The sequence below is a fragment of the Belonocnema kinseyi genome, chromosome 4 (genome assembly GCF_010883055.1).
Source record: "Belonocnema kinseyi isolate 2016_QV_RU_SX_M_011 chromosome 4, B_treatae_v1, whole genome shotgun sequence".
Taxonomy (NCBI): Eukaryota; Metazoa; Arthropoda; class Insecta; order Hymenoptera; family Cynipidae; genus Belonocnema; species Belonocnema kinseyi.
Window position 1 is genome coordinate 37579303 of NC_046660.1, and position 17549 is coordinate 37596851.

The window sequence follows — 17549 nt, forward strand, 5'->3', positions numbered from 1 at the left end:
CCCATTTTATGAGGTTGCCGGAAAAAAATCCCTCCAAGTTTAAACCAAATCGGTTAATATTAAGACGCGCCGCAAAGGCCCTGAAAATCCCATAAGATTAAGATGGGGAAATTTTGGTTTTCAGAAAAATGGGATTCAGGTGTCTGGATTTAAAATTAGCTCGCGGGAGATATTAAGAATTTGTTCGGGAGTCTCTAATCAATCATTTTCATTAAATTACTTTAAATTTTGATGCCCCCCCCCATCCCCTCATGTGGAGCCCCAAAAATGTCCCAAAAAACTGAAATCGACATTTTTGGCCAAAATTGACACATAAATGCTCTATTTTTTCCTTTTTTAACATAAATTATTTTTGTTTGTCAAGTGGAATGTTTTTAAGTATTTTTCAACTAATTAACAATTGTTTAAACTATTTATTTTTGTTTAAATAATTTTTTTTACACTCACTCATTAAAAGGTAGGTTTTTTATGTTTGATTGGACAATTGGACATTTTTAGGAATAATGATCTTTGTTTCAAACATTGTTTCAAGTTAGCTTTGTTGCTTATTATTAAATATCTACGTCATTCAGATACTAGTACCTTATTTTGTAATAAATGATTATTTGTTTAAATAAATTTTTTTGTTTAAACTTTTTTTTCGATAATGAATTTTGGAAATTTCTGTTTTGCGCTATTATTGTGGTAATTTGTCATTGTTGAGAGCAAAACTTTTTGTTTCAATTTCCAGTGACGTTCAAAAAATACATAGATTTTTAATTCCTTACAGAATACTAACAGCTAATCTGCGGGATCAACATAAACAAAAAAAAATTACTTTCAGCTTTCAGAGGTCAAACGAGTGTGTTTACGAGGGTGATTTAAAGGAAAAAATTATAAAACTAATTTCAGAACGACAAAATTTAATTTAATTTTATAGAATGAAGTCTTACTAAAAAAAAAATAAATTTTTCATGACGAATGTAAAACATTTTATGAACAAATATTAGTTATTTAAAGCATTTGTTTGAAGTTGAATTATTTAACAATAAGCGATATACTTAATGTAATTGAGAAAAAAATCAGATTTTTGAATCACAATTTCCAATAAAATGTCACACTAATGTTTAATAAATTTATTAAACAATACGATAATCGTTTAGACAAAAAATTTTGCTCTGTACAATGACAAATTACCACAATAATTGCAGAAAAACAGAAATTTCAAACATTTATTTTCGAAAAAAATTGTTTAAACAAACAAAATTTATTTAAATAATTTGGGGCTCCACAAGGGGGGGCATACAAATTTAAATTGATTTAATGGAAATGATTGATTAGAGGCTCACTAACAAATTCTTAATATTTCCCGGAAATGGGGGGGGGGCTGCCATGCCCTCTATTCAAAAGTCGGTTTTTTGGACTACCCTAATGACCATGGCTCACTCTAATTCTGAGACTGAATCAACATCAAAATTTTCAACCAATAACTTTGATAATTTGTAAGTTGAATATAAAAAAATGGATAATAAAACATTCTATACTAGCTGAGACGAAATAAAAAACTTCTAGAATTATTCGAAATATTAAACTTTGTTCATTGCAATCTATAAAATTATTGGTAATGTCTACAAAAAATGCCTAGAGATCTCTTGATTCATTCTGTAATGAGTAGAGATAAATTTAAAAATTATATCTTGATGAATAAAAAACTTTTCAGTAGTAAGATTTCTTCCTCAATTTCTTCTAAACGAGATGCTTCTTTAATAATAATTAGACAGAAAGATTTTAATTACTTTTCGCATTTCAATACAATAACTGTTTTAAAAAAAATTGTATTCAAGGTTCTCGTGAAAAATTTAAGGAGATTCCCAGGTTTTCAAGGTCGTTGGACACCCTGCATACGCTAAAAAAATGACGTTAAACTTTATTTACAAAATAAAACCAAATAAACCCAAAAATACAAAATTAAAAAAATTAATAATAATAAATAATAAATTACAAAATAAACCCAAAATTTAAAGATTACTAAAATTAAACATTTAATTTATTGCCTCATTAGTTGAGTTTATATGTGGTTTAAATTTTACTTTAACAGATTTCTTCCTATGATATTGACCATCGGCCAATAAGGTGTTTCGGTCAATTCTATTACTGCTTATAATAATACGTAATAAATTGTAATATGTACTACTCCTTACAGATTTTTAACGAGTGAATACCCCCTCAGTAAATGTTTTCAAAAGGTAGAATTATTATAGTATAGATTAAAATGTTAAATAATGAACATTGCATCAGTTTTTTTTTTAAATTAGAATGAGAAGTAGAGATTAAAAACTGTCGTAAGATTGAATGTTCGGAAAATGTAAACTTTCGTTAAACATATTTAGAAAAAATGAGGTTGCTTTTTTTCTTAAAATGTACATATGCTCATGAATTATAAATGAGAATCATAAAGTAAAAAATATAACAAAAGAAAAAATGATTTTTTTCAAATAAAAAACCATAAATTTTCGAATACTCTCAGTTCCAATGGTAAAGTTGATTATTTTTTCGACAGTATTTAATTTTTTTTTTAATATTGAAAAATGTGTTACCGGTCATCCCTGAACGACTTTGGCTCGCGTAGTTCACTGGCAAGTCAACATTTCCATTTCGAAAACATCTCGGTGTGGCAGATTTTCCTATTATGAGAAGCGGAATTTTGTGTGATCCGGTAGCGTTCGTGCAATTCATGATTGTAACTCTTTCTTTATTTACTTTCAACTCAGACTCGCCTTTTTGTTCTGCAAACTCAAGCGTTTTGACCGGAAGCGATTTGTGATAGAGTCCAGTCCCATCCGCATTATACACGTTATCCAAAGAGTAATCATTGTCGACAAGAAATTGTCGAATTTGGGACTGGACTTTGTCAGCTAATTCAGTGCCTGCAGATATTTTATCATCAGCCAGTCTCATTTTTCGCATCCCATGTCGGGCTTTGAAATTGGATAACCAGCCATCGCTGGCTTTGAATTTTTTTTCATTCAATTCAAAACTTGGACCTTTTTCTTCATTATTTTCTTCTTCAGACTCTGTCGATTCAGTTTCTTTTTTAATAGCTTTTTCTGTTCGCACGCCTTTCTCCTCTTTCATAAGTTTTTCATTTATCATTGTAGCCTTCTCTCGGATCATTGGTCCATTTACCGTAATACCCCGGCTCTGTTGCTGTCTTATCCAATCAACGAGTGCCATTTCCATTACAGGATGTTCCCCTTTGGCTATCCTACTTCTTTTTCTCAAACAACTTTCGGCATTCAAGTACTGGTCTTTATTTTGAAGTATGTAAGTTACTGATCCTTGATTTATATTGTATTTCTTGGCAGCTTCAACTTTTCGCATGCCCCCTTCAACGTCTCGTACCAAACGGCACTTCTGTTTTATAGTGAGTCTCACGTATTTCTTCTTCTTCGTGTATTCCTTTCGAGTTTCTTCCTTTCGAGTTTCGCCTAGGATGATCCGTATAATTACAATATGCCATCACTAACAAACATTCGTTAAGTATACAAAAATTCATTCGATTTAAAGATCTGCATTCCAAATTTGAGAACTGTCGTGGCGCATTTTTTTCAAAACTGTCACATATCACATTATATTATGCCTTTCATTTTCAAATTTGCATGTTTAATATATTATATTGATAGCTTTTCTTGTTTACATCTATTTTTAGTTGTTTATTTTTATTCTTTTGATTAATGCTCTTTGTTATTTTTATTTTCTACTGAATAACTTTTAAGTTGATAACTTTTTTCAAAGTTATTCTGATATTATATAATTTTTTTTCTCCTGGGTTTTCAACGTTAATTAATTTATGTGGATGCTTTCTATCAACAATAACTGTTTTATTCTCAAAACTTCATTTTATTGCGTTTTTTAATTTATTTGTTTTGTCACACTGCAAAACATTTTATTGTTGTATTCCATAATCCAAAATTTGGAATTAATAATTTCCAATTCTTAAAGTTTTGAATTTGAATTTTCTACTTTTTAAATATGAATTACGCGAATTTTTAGTTGCGTATGGAAATTTTTAGATCAGGAGTTTGAAACCTGAGTTACTGAATTTAAATCTTCCAATTCTAGTACAATTCAAATTTGTGATTTCTAATTTTAAAAAAAAATTTACAAATGTTTATGTCAAACTATTTATAAAGATTAATTGAAGATTCGACCATTTTTTTTATTTTGGTTTCTGGCTTCAAGCTTGGAAATTTCAATTTTTCATTTCATTTTTTTAAATTTCATAATCAGAAATTTTAATTGTAATGTTGTATTCAACATTTCTGAATTCAAATTCCACAAAATGGCAGTTTCAAAAATGACTTTTTGAATTCAAAATTTAATATATAAATTCCTAGATTTGAAATTTCAAGTTGTATAAATAAGTTGTGAATATCAATTAACTTTTCTTATCAGTGTTTAAATTCCAAATTTTTTCATAAAAATTTCAAATGTTCATTTTTTATTTACAATTTTGGAAAGTTGAATTTAAAAAATTCGGACTTTTAAACCTGAATTTCTAATTGACACTTAATTTTTTTTAAACTAATTCGAATTCGAAAATTTGAAGTTTTGGATTCGAATGTTTCACTTGTTCGTTAAAAAATATTTAGTTCTAGATATTAATTGCCGAATTAACACTTCAGACCTTGAATTTCCAAATTTGAGGTTTCAAATTACAATTTTTTATTTTGAAGCTGTTAATGTCAATTTCCACAATCGAAGTTTCAAGTTAAAAATTGTTATTTAAAAGTTCCGAATTAAAATTCCATAAATTCGGAATCCCCAATGTCTTAAATTTTAAATCCAAAGTTTAATATTTATTTCATTTAAACAAAATTCTTGTTGTATGTTTTGTAATAAATTTGGCGGTTGTCGATTTTGTTAATTAAGTTTTTTCAGTGAATTGGTATTTTTAACATGCTATTGTTTATAACATATTCAACAAAAATATCCGTAATTGTATGTATGCGCAAATGCAAGGAGGCACACATGCTTACAGCGCGCGCATCGATAGAAGGCGTGGGCAGCCAATGAACGTCGCTTGACAAAATCACCTCATGACTCGTGGTAGAGGTGGGAGGCCCCTACAGACTTGGAATATCGGAAGGTTTACGTTTCTCGGTCCTTGGAATAAATGAAAATTCATTGTAGTTGAATTTTTAATCAAAAAGACTAATTTTCAACCAAAAATAATAAATTTTCGACCAAAATAATGAATTTTTAACAAAGTAGTTCAACTTTTAACCACGTGCTTGGATTTGCATCCTCAAAAGATGAATTCTCAACCAAAAATATATTAGCTGACATTTCAACTAAAAAAAATTTTTTTATCTTAAATCAAAAGTAGTTGAATTCATAAGAAAGACGAATTCTAAACAAAGTAATTTATTTTCAACCAAAAAAGATGTTTAAGTTAAGAAAGAAAAAAATGTCAACCAAATTGTTGAATTTTCAACCCAAAAAGACGGATTTTTTTACAAAACAGTTGAACTTTCAACAAAAAAATGTGACTTTTCCACAAAAAAGTTAATTTTCAGCTAAACAGATGAATTTTCAAGCAAAAAGAAGAATTTTCAACAAAACAGGTATGTTTGGAACCAAGTAGACAAATTTTGAATAAAAATGATCTTCAAAAAAAAAAAAAAAAGAATTTGCAACAAAATGGATTGACTTTCACCCAAATAGTTCAATTTCCAACCAAACTGTTGAATTTTCTGCCGGAAAAGATGAATTCTCAACATATAATATAATATTAGATATTTTAACCAAATTAGATTCTAATTTTTAATTTAAGAAAATAGTTAAATGCATCCAAAAAGTACGACTTTTCAACCAAATTGTAGAACTTTCAACCCAAAAAACGAATTTTTAACAAAATAATCGAAGTTTCCACGAGTAAGTGTGAATTAAAAAAAAACGTTGATTTTCCAAACAATTTGTTGAATTTTCAAAAAAAAATTTTGAATTTTCTTTTTAAAAAAACAACAGTTGAATTTTGAAATTCTAATAATACGAATTGTTGACAAAAAAAGTTAATTTTAAATTAAATAGTTGAATTTTAAAACAAATGGTTGATTTTTTTGCTAAAAAAGATGAATACTCAACAAAAAATATAATACCAAATAAGATTCTAATTTTATATTTACAAAACATTTACAAAAGAATTTGGCCAGAAAATATGAATTTCAATAAAAACGTTAATTTTTCAAACAATTTGTTGAAAAAGTTAACTTTAAATGAAATAGTTGAGTTTTCAACCCAAGAAGAAGACTTTTTAACAAAAAAGGTCATTTTTAACAAAAGAGATGAATTTTCAAGTGAAAAAAATGAATTTTCAATTGAAGAGATGAATTTTTAACGAAAATTACGAATCTTAAAAAAAAATGAATTTGAAAGCCAAAAAGGAGAATTTTTTAAGAAAAGCATTTAAATTTTCAACCCTAGAAATATAAATTGTCAACAAAAAATTTAATTTTCAACTAAATATTTGAATTTCCAACCAAAAAAAGAAGACTATAACAATATAGTTATACTTTCAAACAAATTTAAATAAAAAATATTATTTTCTATAAAAAATTAAGTTTTACATAAATAGTCGAATTTTCTACCAAAATAGTCTTAACAAAAAATGTAATATTTGATATTTCAAACAAAGAATATGTTTATTTCTAATAACAAAAAAATATTTGAATTCAACAAAAAATACTTTTCAACAAAATAGTTGATTTTTCAAACAAAAATGTTGAATTTTCAAGGCCAAAAGACGCATTTTCTGAAGAAAAAAGTTTGATTTTCAAACCTAAAATATGGATTGTTAATAAAAAGTTAATTTTCAACCAAATAGTTGAATTTTTAACTCAAACAGATGAATTTTTAACAAAATAGTTACATGTTCAACAAAAGAGAAACATTTTTAAAAAATGATGAATGTTAAACCAAAAAAAAAAAGGGTTTGAAACTAAAAAACGAATTTTCTACAAAAATGTCGACCAGAAAATATGAATTTCAACAAAAACGTTGATTTTTCAAACAATTTGTTAAATTTTCAAACCAGAAATAAAAATTTCCTAAAAAGATAGCAGTTGAACTTTTGAACCCTTCAAATATGAATTGTCAACAAAAAAAGTTAATTTTTAACCAAAGAGATTAATTTTCAATCAAAGAAAATGAACTTTCAACTGAAGAGATGAATTTTTAACGAAAATTACGAATCTTAAAAAAAAAATGAATTTGAAAGTCAAAAAGGCGAATTTTTTAAGAAAAGCATTTAAATTTGCAACCCTACAAATATGAATTGTCTATAAAAAAATGTAATTTTTAACTAAATAGTAGAATTTTATACCAAAATAGTCTTAATAAAAAATGTAATATTTGATATTTCAAACAAAAAATATTTTTATTTTAAATAATAAAAAAATATTTGAATTCAACCAAAAATACGACTTTTTAACAAAATAGTTGATTTTTCAACCAAAATTTGAATTTTCAAGGCCAAAAGACGAATTTTCTGAAGAAAAAAGTTCTATTTTCATGCCTAAAAATATGGATTGTTAATAAAAAGTTAATTTTCAACTAAATAGTTGAATTTTCAACTCGAAACGATGAATTTTTAACAAAATAGTTCCATTTTCAAAGTGCTAAATTATGAATCTTCAATTAAAAAATTAAAACACGAATTTTCTACCAAAAATTTAAATAAAAAAAAGGGTTGAACTTTTAACAGGAAAAATAAATTGTTAACAAATTAATAAAATTTTCCATCGTTAAAGATGAATTATTCTCAACAAAAAATGTAACAGTTGATACGTCTACCAACAAATATTTTAATTTTAAATAAAAAATAGTTGAATTTACCCAAGAGAAAAGAGGAATTTTCAACCAAAACAGATTTTTCTGTCAAAAAAGCAAAAGATTTTTCAACAAAATATTAAATTTGCAAGCCAGAAAGACGATTTTCCACAGAACAATTGAATTTTTAATCAACCCATTAAATTTCCAATCTGCGTATACACAATTATATAAAAAAATTAAAAAAATAATTCCTGAATAAAAATATAATAGTAAACTTATCTACCAAAAATAATGAACATTCAACTAAAACTGGTTAAAAAAGTTGGAAAAAAATGTATCAGAATATGGAATCAAAATCCATCTGCTAATAAACATATATTTCTTTAAAGTACAAAATAAATAATTTTCAATTCTGCTGTTTATCTAATTTCTAATCTTTGATTTTCTTGAATCTTTTTCCGATTTCCTTTTTTCAGTAGAAAGTTCTAAAGTGTTCAACAGATTTTTTAAAGCTAAACAAATTGTAAACGCAAAAATGTCTAAAAAAAACTTGCTGAAGAAAGCCATATGATATAAAAAGCTTTTATTAATAAATTAATTTCCCTTTTCCAAAAAATTCCATTTTTTTACCTGAAATTGAACTATCCGGTGTGATCTCTGTAATTACGATAATAATAAATTAAGAGCCTTACTTGAATGAGTCGTAAGATGCCGTCTCAGTTCACTTTTTGATAAAAAGAGACGAGTGCAATGAGCGCAGGAAAATGGTCTCTCTTTTCCATGTGTACGTTTGTGCCTGATCAATAAAGACTTGTCTTTAAAACTTTTGCTGCATTCTTCACATACGTAAGGTCTTTCACCTTGAAAAAAATGAAATATATTACATGTAAAGCCTAAAATATATTTAAATCATTGAAAATTTCTGAATATTTAAGAAGATCAAGAAACTAACTCGAATGTGTATGCATGTGTCGAGTCAGATTCGCTAAAATTCTGAAAGCTTTGCCGCAAGTTTTGCAGGGAAATGGAGTCAATCCAGAATGGACACTTGAATGGCTTTTTAAATCATCCTTCTTCGAGTACGATTTTTCACATTTGTTACACGAAAAAGGCTTCAGTTCTGAAAAGATACCTTTTTCTTATTATATACGCAATTAGAAGTCAGAATCTAAACGCAAATATTTCAGGGCGACCTCTAAAATCAAAAACAAGTTTGAATATGGAATATTTAACTACCAAAACAAAGCATTTGAAAATAATTTAAAGTAGAAAAAACATTAAAATTAAATGATTTTAATTCATCAACTTATCAAACAATTTTACCAGACATTTTTTCGAATTTTAGGGTTCTTTTTTCTTGCCTAAAGCCTTCAAATCTTCAAATAAAAAAGACCAATTTTCAACCAAAAATAGAATAGTTCAATTTTGATTTACAAAAAATAAACTTTCACCGAAAAGTAGAATAGTTCAAATTTTAGCTGGAAATATAAATTGTCATAAAAAACGAATAGTCGATCAAAGAAATAAATTTTCAACGAAGAAGATGAAATTTCGATAAAAAATGATACTTTTCCACAAAAAATAAAATAATTAAATTTTCACTGAAATAAATGATTTTGTAACTAAATGTTAATTAAAACAATTAGTTTTCCTTCTAACAGTTGCATTTTTAACAAAAATAAATCAATTTTCTACAAAAAAGACAAATTTCCAACAAAATATATGAATTCTGAACTAAGAAAGATGAATTTAAAAAAAAAAAAAAAAAAAAACCAACTAATTTTCAACAAAATAGTGCACTTGGGCAAAAAGAAATTAATTTTTTACCATAAAAATGAAGTTTTTAAACCAAGGAATAATTTTCTACTAATAAATATAAATTGATAAATAAATTTAAACAAAAATAAAATAAATTTTTAACCCAGAAGAATAAGTTTCTATCAAAAACAGATGCACTTCTTCCACAAAAATAGAACAATTACATTTTCAGTTACAGAAATGAACATTTGACTCAAATGTTCAATTTTGAACTAAATAAATTATTTTGTCTTCAAATAGTTGAACTTTCAACACAAAAAATTAATTATTTACCAAAAAAGACAAATTTTCAACAAAAAATATGAATTCTCGACTAAGAAAGATATATTTTCAACCAAAATAGAATATTTCAATTTCTAGTAAGAAAAATTAATTTTGAACCAAAATAATTTTCAAAAAAATAGGTCAATTTTGAACAAATAAAAATGAAGTTTCAACACCAAAGAATAATTTTCTACTAAAAAAGACAAATTTTCGAATAAATATATGAATTTTTTAAAATAATTTTACAGGATTTTAAGAGCTCACACGGTATTTCAATAACATTACCAGAATTTCAGGAAATATCTAATTTCAAGGAATTTATTGGATTTTTTAACGGATTGTAAAGGTTTGAAGCGATTTTATTTTTCGAAGGGTATTCAAGTAAATTTCATATTTTTAAGAATTTTAATATGATTTCTAATTTGCTTTTCAAAAGATTATATTGGATTTAAACAAAAAAAAAATTTTTCTATAGAAAAAAAATACAAATTTTCCACAAAATACTTGAACTTTCAAATAAAAAAGATCAATTTTCAACCAAAAATAGAATAGTTAAATTTTGAGTTATAAAAAGAAACTTTCACCGAAAAGTAGAATAATTACATTTGTAGTTAGGAATATAAATTGTCATAAAAACCGAATATTCAAAGAAAGAAATGAATTTTCACCATAATAAAATAAATTCTCAACCAAGATTAAATTTCTATCCAAAAAGATACTTATTACACAGAAAATGGAATAATTAGATTTTCACTGAAAGAAATGAATTTTAAACTAAAATGATAAAATTTTATCTGAAAAAAAATTGTTTTGCTTCAAACAATTGAATTTTCAACCAAAAAATTTAATTTTCTACTGAAAACGACAAATATTAAAACAAAAACAAAAAAAAATTCTACGAAAATACAAATTTTCAACCAAAAATATGAATTCTCAACTAAAAAAGATAAATTTTCAACCAAAATAGAATAGTTCAATTTGCAGTAAAAAACAAATAATTTTCAACAAAATAGGTAAATTGTGAATAAAAAAAATTAACTTTTAACAATATAAATGATACTTTAACACCAAAAATAATTTTCTACTAAAAAATACAAATTTTTAAATAAATATATGAATTTTTTTTCAATAATTTTACAGGATTTTAAGAGCTCACAAGGTATTTCAATAAAATTACCAGGATTTCAGGAAATGTGTGATTTCATGGAATTTATTGGATTTTTTAACGGATTGTAAAGGTTTGAAGCGATTTTATTTTTCAAAGGGTATTCAATTAAATTTCATATTTTTAAGAATTTCAATATGATTTCCAATTTGTTTTATAAATGATTATAATGGATTTAAACACAGAAGATTAATTTTCTAAAAAAAAATCCGTAAAATACATGAACCAAAATAGAACAGTAAAATTTTAAGTAAAGAAATGAATTTTCAACCACGAAATATAATTTTTCATTTAAAAAAAGACAAATTTCCAACATAATATATATATTTTCAACAAAAAATAAAATAGTTAAATCAATCATCAAAATAATTAAAAAGATTAGTTATAAACCAAGAAGAACATTCATATTTGCGGCAAAATGCAAACATTTATTTTAATCCATGATGTTCATTCTAAAAATCCTTTAACACGACAGAAAAAAACATTGCAAAATCATTTAATTTTGAAAAAAATCCTTAAATTTTCCACTAAAAAATATAAGTTTGTTTACAAAAAACGGAATCGTTTAACTTTCGGTTGAAAAAATATTTTTCCAGCAAAAAAATTGATTTTAAACGAAATAGTTCAATTTTCAACTAAAATGATCAATATTTAACTGGAATACATGATTTTTTTCACCGAGAAGATGAATGTTTAATTATAGAAGACCAATTTTCAACCAAATAGTTCAATTTTGAACTAAAAAATAATTTTCAACCAAAAATGGAATAGTAATATTTTTAGTTACAAAAATTAATTTTAAACCAAAACATAAAAGTTTTCAAATATTACATTTTCAATTTAAAAAATTGCATTAAAAAACAAAACATTTCAGAAAAATATTTACATTTTCAAACAAAGTTATAAATTTTCAAATAAAATTGGAAATATTTAACTGGAATAATTTAATTTTAAACCAGAAATATGAATTTTTAACTGAAATAATGAATCTTTAACTGGATTAAATGAGAATTTTACCAAAAAGATTAATTTTCAATACCGAGGATTAATTTCTACCAAAAAGACGAATTTTCAACTAAAAACGATCATTTTCAAACCAAAAATTGAACCATTAGATTTTTAGTCAAAAATTAATATTCAACCAATGATATAAATTTTAAAAGTAAAATTATGAAATATTCAACTGGAATAATAGTTACATTTTCAGTTAAAATGATAATTACTTCGAACAAAAAAAACATCCAAAGAAAAAACAAGATTTCAATCAAAAAACTCATTTTTCAACCAAAGAAATGAGTTTTTAATTAAAACTATGAATATTCAACCAAAAAAAAATCAATTTTTAACAAAAAAGTTTAACTTCCAACCAAATAATTTTATTTTCAATGTAAAAGATGAATTTCTAACTAAAATAATAAATATTTAACTGGAATACTTGAATTTTCAACCGAAACGAAGAATTTTTATGAGCAAGAAAATTAACTTCAAAAGAAAAACATAATTTTTTACCAAAAGAAAATCGATTTTTTACAAAATAAGTCAATTTTTAACGGAACAGTTAAATTTCCAAATAAAATTACGAATCTTTAAGTGGAATAGTTAATTTGGTGCCAAAACGATGAATTTTCAACAATAAAGATTAATTTTGTACAAAAAAATAAGAATTTTCCACAAAGTGCATAACTTTTCAAACAAATAATTTAATTTTAAAATGTGAAATATAAATTTTCAACCAAATAGTTGAATTTTGACCAAAGAATATAAAGTGATTTTCAACAAAGTAGTTACATGTTTAACCAGAAATTAATTTTAAATTAAAAACAATTTTTAACCAAAAAAATTAATTTCTAACAAAAGAATTTAACATTTAACCAAGCATTTGAATTTTTAACCAAAACAAGATGAATTCGTAACGAACAAAGTAATCAAATTCTGTTATAATTCAGAAATATTTCTTTTTTGAAATATTACTTCTACCCTAAAAACTGCTTAAAGAACTTTCTTTATCTAAAATTTAGAAGAGGGAACTTTCAAATTCTGACGAATTCTCACTTAGAAGAGGGATTTTTTAAATTCCTTTCTTCAAAAGTCGAACTAAAATTCGGAAAAAAAGCCCTGTTCCAAGTCAAGATAAATTATCAATAAATAAATAAAATGTGATAAATCCATTTCTTGAAAAAATTGAGAGAATCTTACAGAACAACAAATTTGCAAAAGGTTTTTCTTGTAATAGAAAAAAATCAAAAAAATTTTCTCGCATTAAGTATTATAAGTATAATATAATTATAAGTATAAATTATAATTATTTATATTATATTATTTATAAGTATTATAATTATAAGTATAAAAATTATAAGTATAATAAAAAGCAAGCAGTTATTTCTCTGGTTTTACGGTAAAATTATTAAATTTTCTGAAATTGCAAAATTGTAAAAATAAACAAAAATTGTTAAATTTTCTGAAAAAATGTATCTAAAAATTATAAAATCCATAAACCGTGAAATATTTGATAGATCCGTATATAAAGTAGAAATCACTTTTTTAAATTCACAACAATTATTCAAATAATGAAAACTTGAATTTTACTACTATCAGAGGTAAATTCCCAGCCATTTTCCGGCTGAGTTGCCACCTTGATGATAAATTTTGAAGACAAAAATGAAATATTTGAGAGCATTTAAAAAATGTTAAACTTCGAAACAAATATTTTGCGAATTTAAACTTTTGAAGCTAAACAACTTTGGTTTGGTTTCAAAGTCTTGAAAATTAAACTATTTCAGCATTGGTAATTCTGTAAATTTTAAGTAGTGATTTAATTAACTTACGGTTATGCGAAAACATGTGCCTATTGAGTTTATTTTTTTGAGGAAATGCTTTATCGCAAAGATGGCATTTAAAGGGTTTGTATCCACTGTGAGTTCTCTCATGATACTCAAAGTGAGATCGTTTAACGAAGCTTCTGTCACAATATTCGCATTGATATGGCCGAATTCCGGTCACACAAGAGTCGTGATAACACATTCCTTTTTTGTTGCGAAAGATTTTACCACAAGCGTTACATTTGTACTTTTCTGGTGAACCTGGCAAAACTGATATGTGACTCCGATCTAACTTTTTTTTTGGACTTCGTGTCTTTTCTTTTTCAGAGTCAATCTCGTCTTCATTCTGAAAGAAGAAGAAGGCCCTTCATAAATAATAAAAAGGCTTTTTATTCAGGGTTTCTAAAAAATCCTGATTTTCCCTGACCATTGTAAATTTTTCTTTTAGGTATAAAAAGAACCTTAAATACGCCTAGGAGATCAATAATTTTATTGCAAAGGAAATGATTGTTTCTGAGTTTATTTTAAAGACTTTGAATTAAGTAAAAAGAAATTTCCAACAAAACGTATAATAGCTGATATTTCTACATACTAGTTTTTAAACCAGAAAGCAGAACTTTCAACCAGAGTTAATTTTTTTAAACAAGAAAGGTTTTTCAGCCAGTAAAGAAAAAAAATTCATTCAAAATGTTGAATTTTTAAGCTTAAAAGATTAATATCCCGGAAAACAGTTGTTTTCAACTGAAAAATATGAATTTTCTTTAAAAGCAATTGAGTTTTTAGCTAAATAAATATACATTTGCAGTTAAAAAATTAATTTTTAATGAGAAAAAAAAAACAAATTCTCAAACAAAGAAATGAATTTTTAACTAAGAAGATTCAATTTCTAGAATCAAAGAAGATATATTTTCCATAAAAATTAAATAGTTTAAAAAATTAATTTTTAACTACAATTATTAATTTAAAAAATTATCGACCCCAAAAAAACAACAGTTTTTAATCAATAGTTAAATTTTCAAGTCAAAAGATTAATTTTCTACCAAAAATGACTAATTTTCTTTACACAAAATACATCATCAACCAAAAATAGAACAGTTGAATTTTTAGTTACAAAAATAAATTTTCTACAGGAAAAACTATTTTTCAACGAAATGGTTGAATTTTCAACGAAATTAAAAATAAATTTCTATAAAAAATATGCATTTTTCACACAAAAATGGATTTCTTAAATTTTCAGTTACAGTCATGAATTTGTAACAAAAATTTAATTAACAAAAGTTAAAATTTTATCTAAAATCTAGAACAGCAAAAAACTAAATTTTTTACTTAATAAAATAAATTTTCCACCAGGAAAATTAAAAATATAATAAATTAAAAGATACGTTTTCCACAAAAATTCAGTGGTTAAATGTTGAGTTTGAAGTAATTAATTTTCAACTAAAATTTTAACATAAAAAAACTTTAAAACTTTTAAATAAATTTTGATCAAAAATAAAACTAATTACCAACAAAATAATTCAATTTGAAATGATCTTGTTATAAATAAATGAAGTTTCCACCCAAAATATTAATCTTCTACCAAAAAGACAAATTTTCAATAATATATATGAATTTTTAACAAACCAATTAAATTTTCCACCCAAAAGATTAAATTTCTACACAAAAAAAGACACATTTTTAACAGAATATTTGAATCTTCAACTAAAAAAGATACATTTTCAAGCAGAAAAATGAATTTTTAATGAAATAATTAAATTTTACAACCAAAAGATTAATCTTCTACCCAAAAAGACCAATTTTTCGAAAATATATATGAATTTTTTACCAAAAAAGATACATTTTCAACTAGAAAAATGAATTTTTAACTAAACAGGATACGTTTTCAAGCAGAAAAAGGAATTTTTAACGAGATAATTAAATTTTCTACCCAAAAAGTTAGTCTTCTACCCAAAAAAGTTCAACTAAAAAAGGATACATTGTCAAGCGGAAAAAATAATTTTTAATAAAATAATTAAATTTTCCATCAAAAAGATTAGATTTCTATCGATAAAGATCCATTTTCCATAAAAAATTGGATATTTAAAGTTTTAGTTGAAGTAATGAATTTTTAACTAAACTTTTAACTTTAAAAAAAACTTAAAATTTTTTAAATAAATTTGGACCCAAAGACTAACCTTCTACAAAAAAAGACAAATTTTCAACAACTAAAATATAAATTTTCAACTAAATAAAATATATTTTCAACCATAAAAATGAATTTTCAACGAAAAAATTGAATTTCGACCCAAAAGATTAATCTTCTACCAAAAAAAGAGATATTTTCAAAAAAATATATGAATTTTTAACTGAAGCAAATACATTTTCAAACATAAAAATGAATTTTTAACGAAAAAATTGAATTTCGACCCAAAAGATTAATCTTCCACTCAAAAAAGAAAAATTGTCAATAAAAGATATGAATTTTCAACTAAAAAAGATACAATCTCAACCAGAAAAAGGAATTTTTAAGAAAATAATTAAATTCTCCATCCAAAAGATTATTTTTTGTACCAAGAAGATTAAATTTCTATGAAAAAAGATACATTTTCCACAAAAAATTGGATAGTTAAATGTGTAGTCAAAGAAATACATTTTTCACTAAAATGACGACCTTCAGTCAAACCAATATTTTTCAATTAATTAGTTGCATTTTTAACCTAAAAGTTTAATTTTATACCAAAAAAGATCCATTTTCTACAAAAAATATGCATTTTAAACTAAAGAAAAAAAATTGCATATTAATTCATTTTTCAACGAAAAAATGAAATTTCAAATAATAAGATTTATTTTCCATCTAAATAGACGAATTTTTAACAAAATAATTGAAATTTCACCGAAACCATATAAATTATCAACTTGAAATAAAATAGTAAAATCTTCAATAAAACAATTATTTTTTTACTGAATAAAATAAATTTTCAACTAAATAGTTCGATTTTCATCCAATCAGATGAATTTTCAACGAAGATACATTTTTAACAGAGTATTTTGAAAAAAAATTTTTTTTAAAGTAAATACTTAAATTTTCAACCAAAAAATATGAATTCTCAACGAAAAATGTAATATTTCATATTTCAGGTAATTTTTTTTTTAAATTTTAAACAAAAAACAGTTGAGTTTAAGAATCAAAAAGTTGAATTTGGTCAAAAAAGATACAAAATTCTAACAATATAGATGAATTTTCGAACCCAAAAAGAGGAATTTTCATCAAAAACCGTTGAATTTTCAACCAAAAACAGTGACTGTTTAACAAAATCTGGATGTCTCTGACTTTCTGGAATTCTCTGACCCATAGCATTCCTTTTACTTCAGGGTGGGGCCGTTTTAATCGAAGAACAAAATTCCCGGGTTTTTCCCGGTTCGCAAACATTTTTCACGTCCAATGAAATTTAAAAATTTGAACTCTAAAGCTAAACATTTTTTCATTTGAACAAATAAAAAATAAACTACAAAATGAAGCACTCAAAGTGGAACTCTGAATTTTAAATTATTTTAAATTGCAGTTTATAAGTTTTTTAAATTAAAAAATATTATATTGAAGTTCTCAATAATTTACACATATAAAATGGAATTTAGGTATTAACACTTTTCAATTGAAATTTTTTTAATTAAATGCAGATAAACAGCAGAAT

General features: G+C 24.5%; 1 protein-coding gene across 2 annotated transcripts in view; it reads right to left on the bottom strand.

Moving 5' to 3' along the window:
• The window catches only part of LOC117171657 (zinc finger protein 37 homolog), a 32489-nt gene that overhangs the window by 9440 nt on the left and 5500 nt on the right, over positions 1-17549 (bottom strand). Inside the window, exons 6-9 of one of the 2 annotated variants that reach the window (XM_033359162.1) lie at positions 13885-14224; positions 8765-8932; positions 8505-8672; positions 2577-3467 (exon numbers count right to left, since the gene is read on the bottom strand). In XM_033359162.1, the coding sequence (XP_033215053.1) occupies positions 2577-3467; positions 8505-8672; positions 8765-8932; positions 13885-14224 (1567 nt within the window). The remainder of the gene's footprint in view (positions 1-2576; positions 3468-8504; positions 8673-8764; positions 8933-13884; positions 14225-17549) is intronic. The other variant, XM_033359163.1, reaches the window with a different exon arrangement.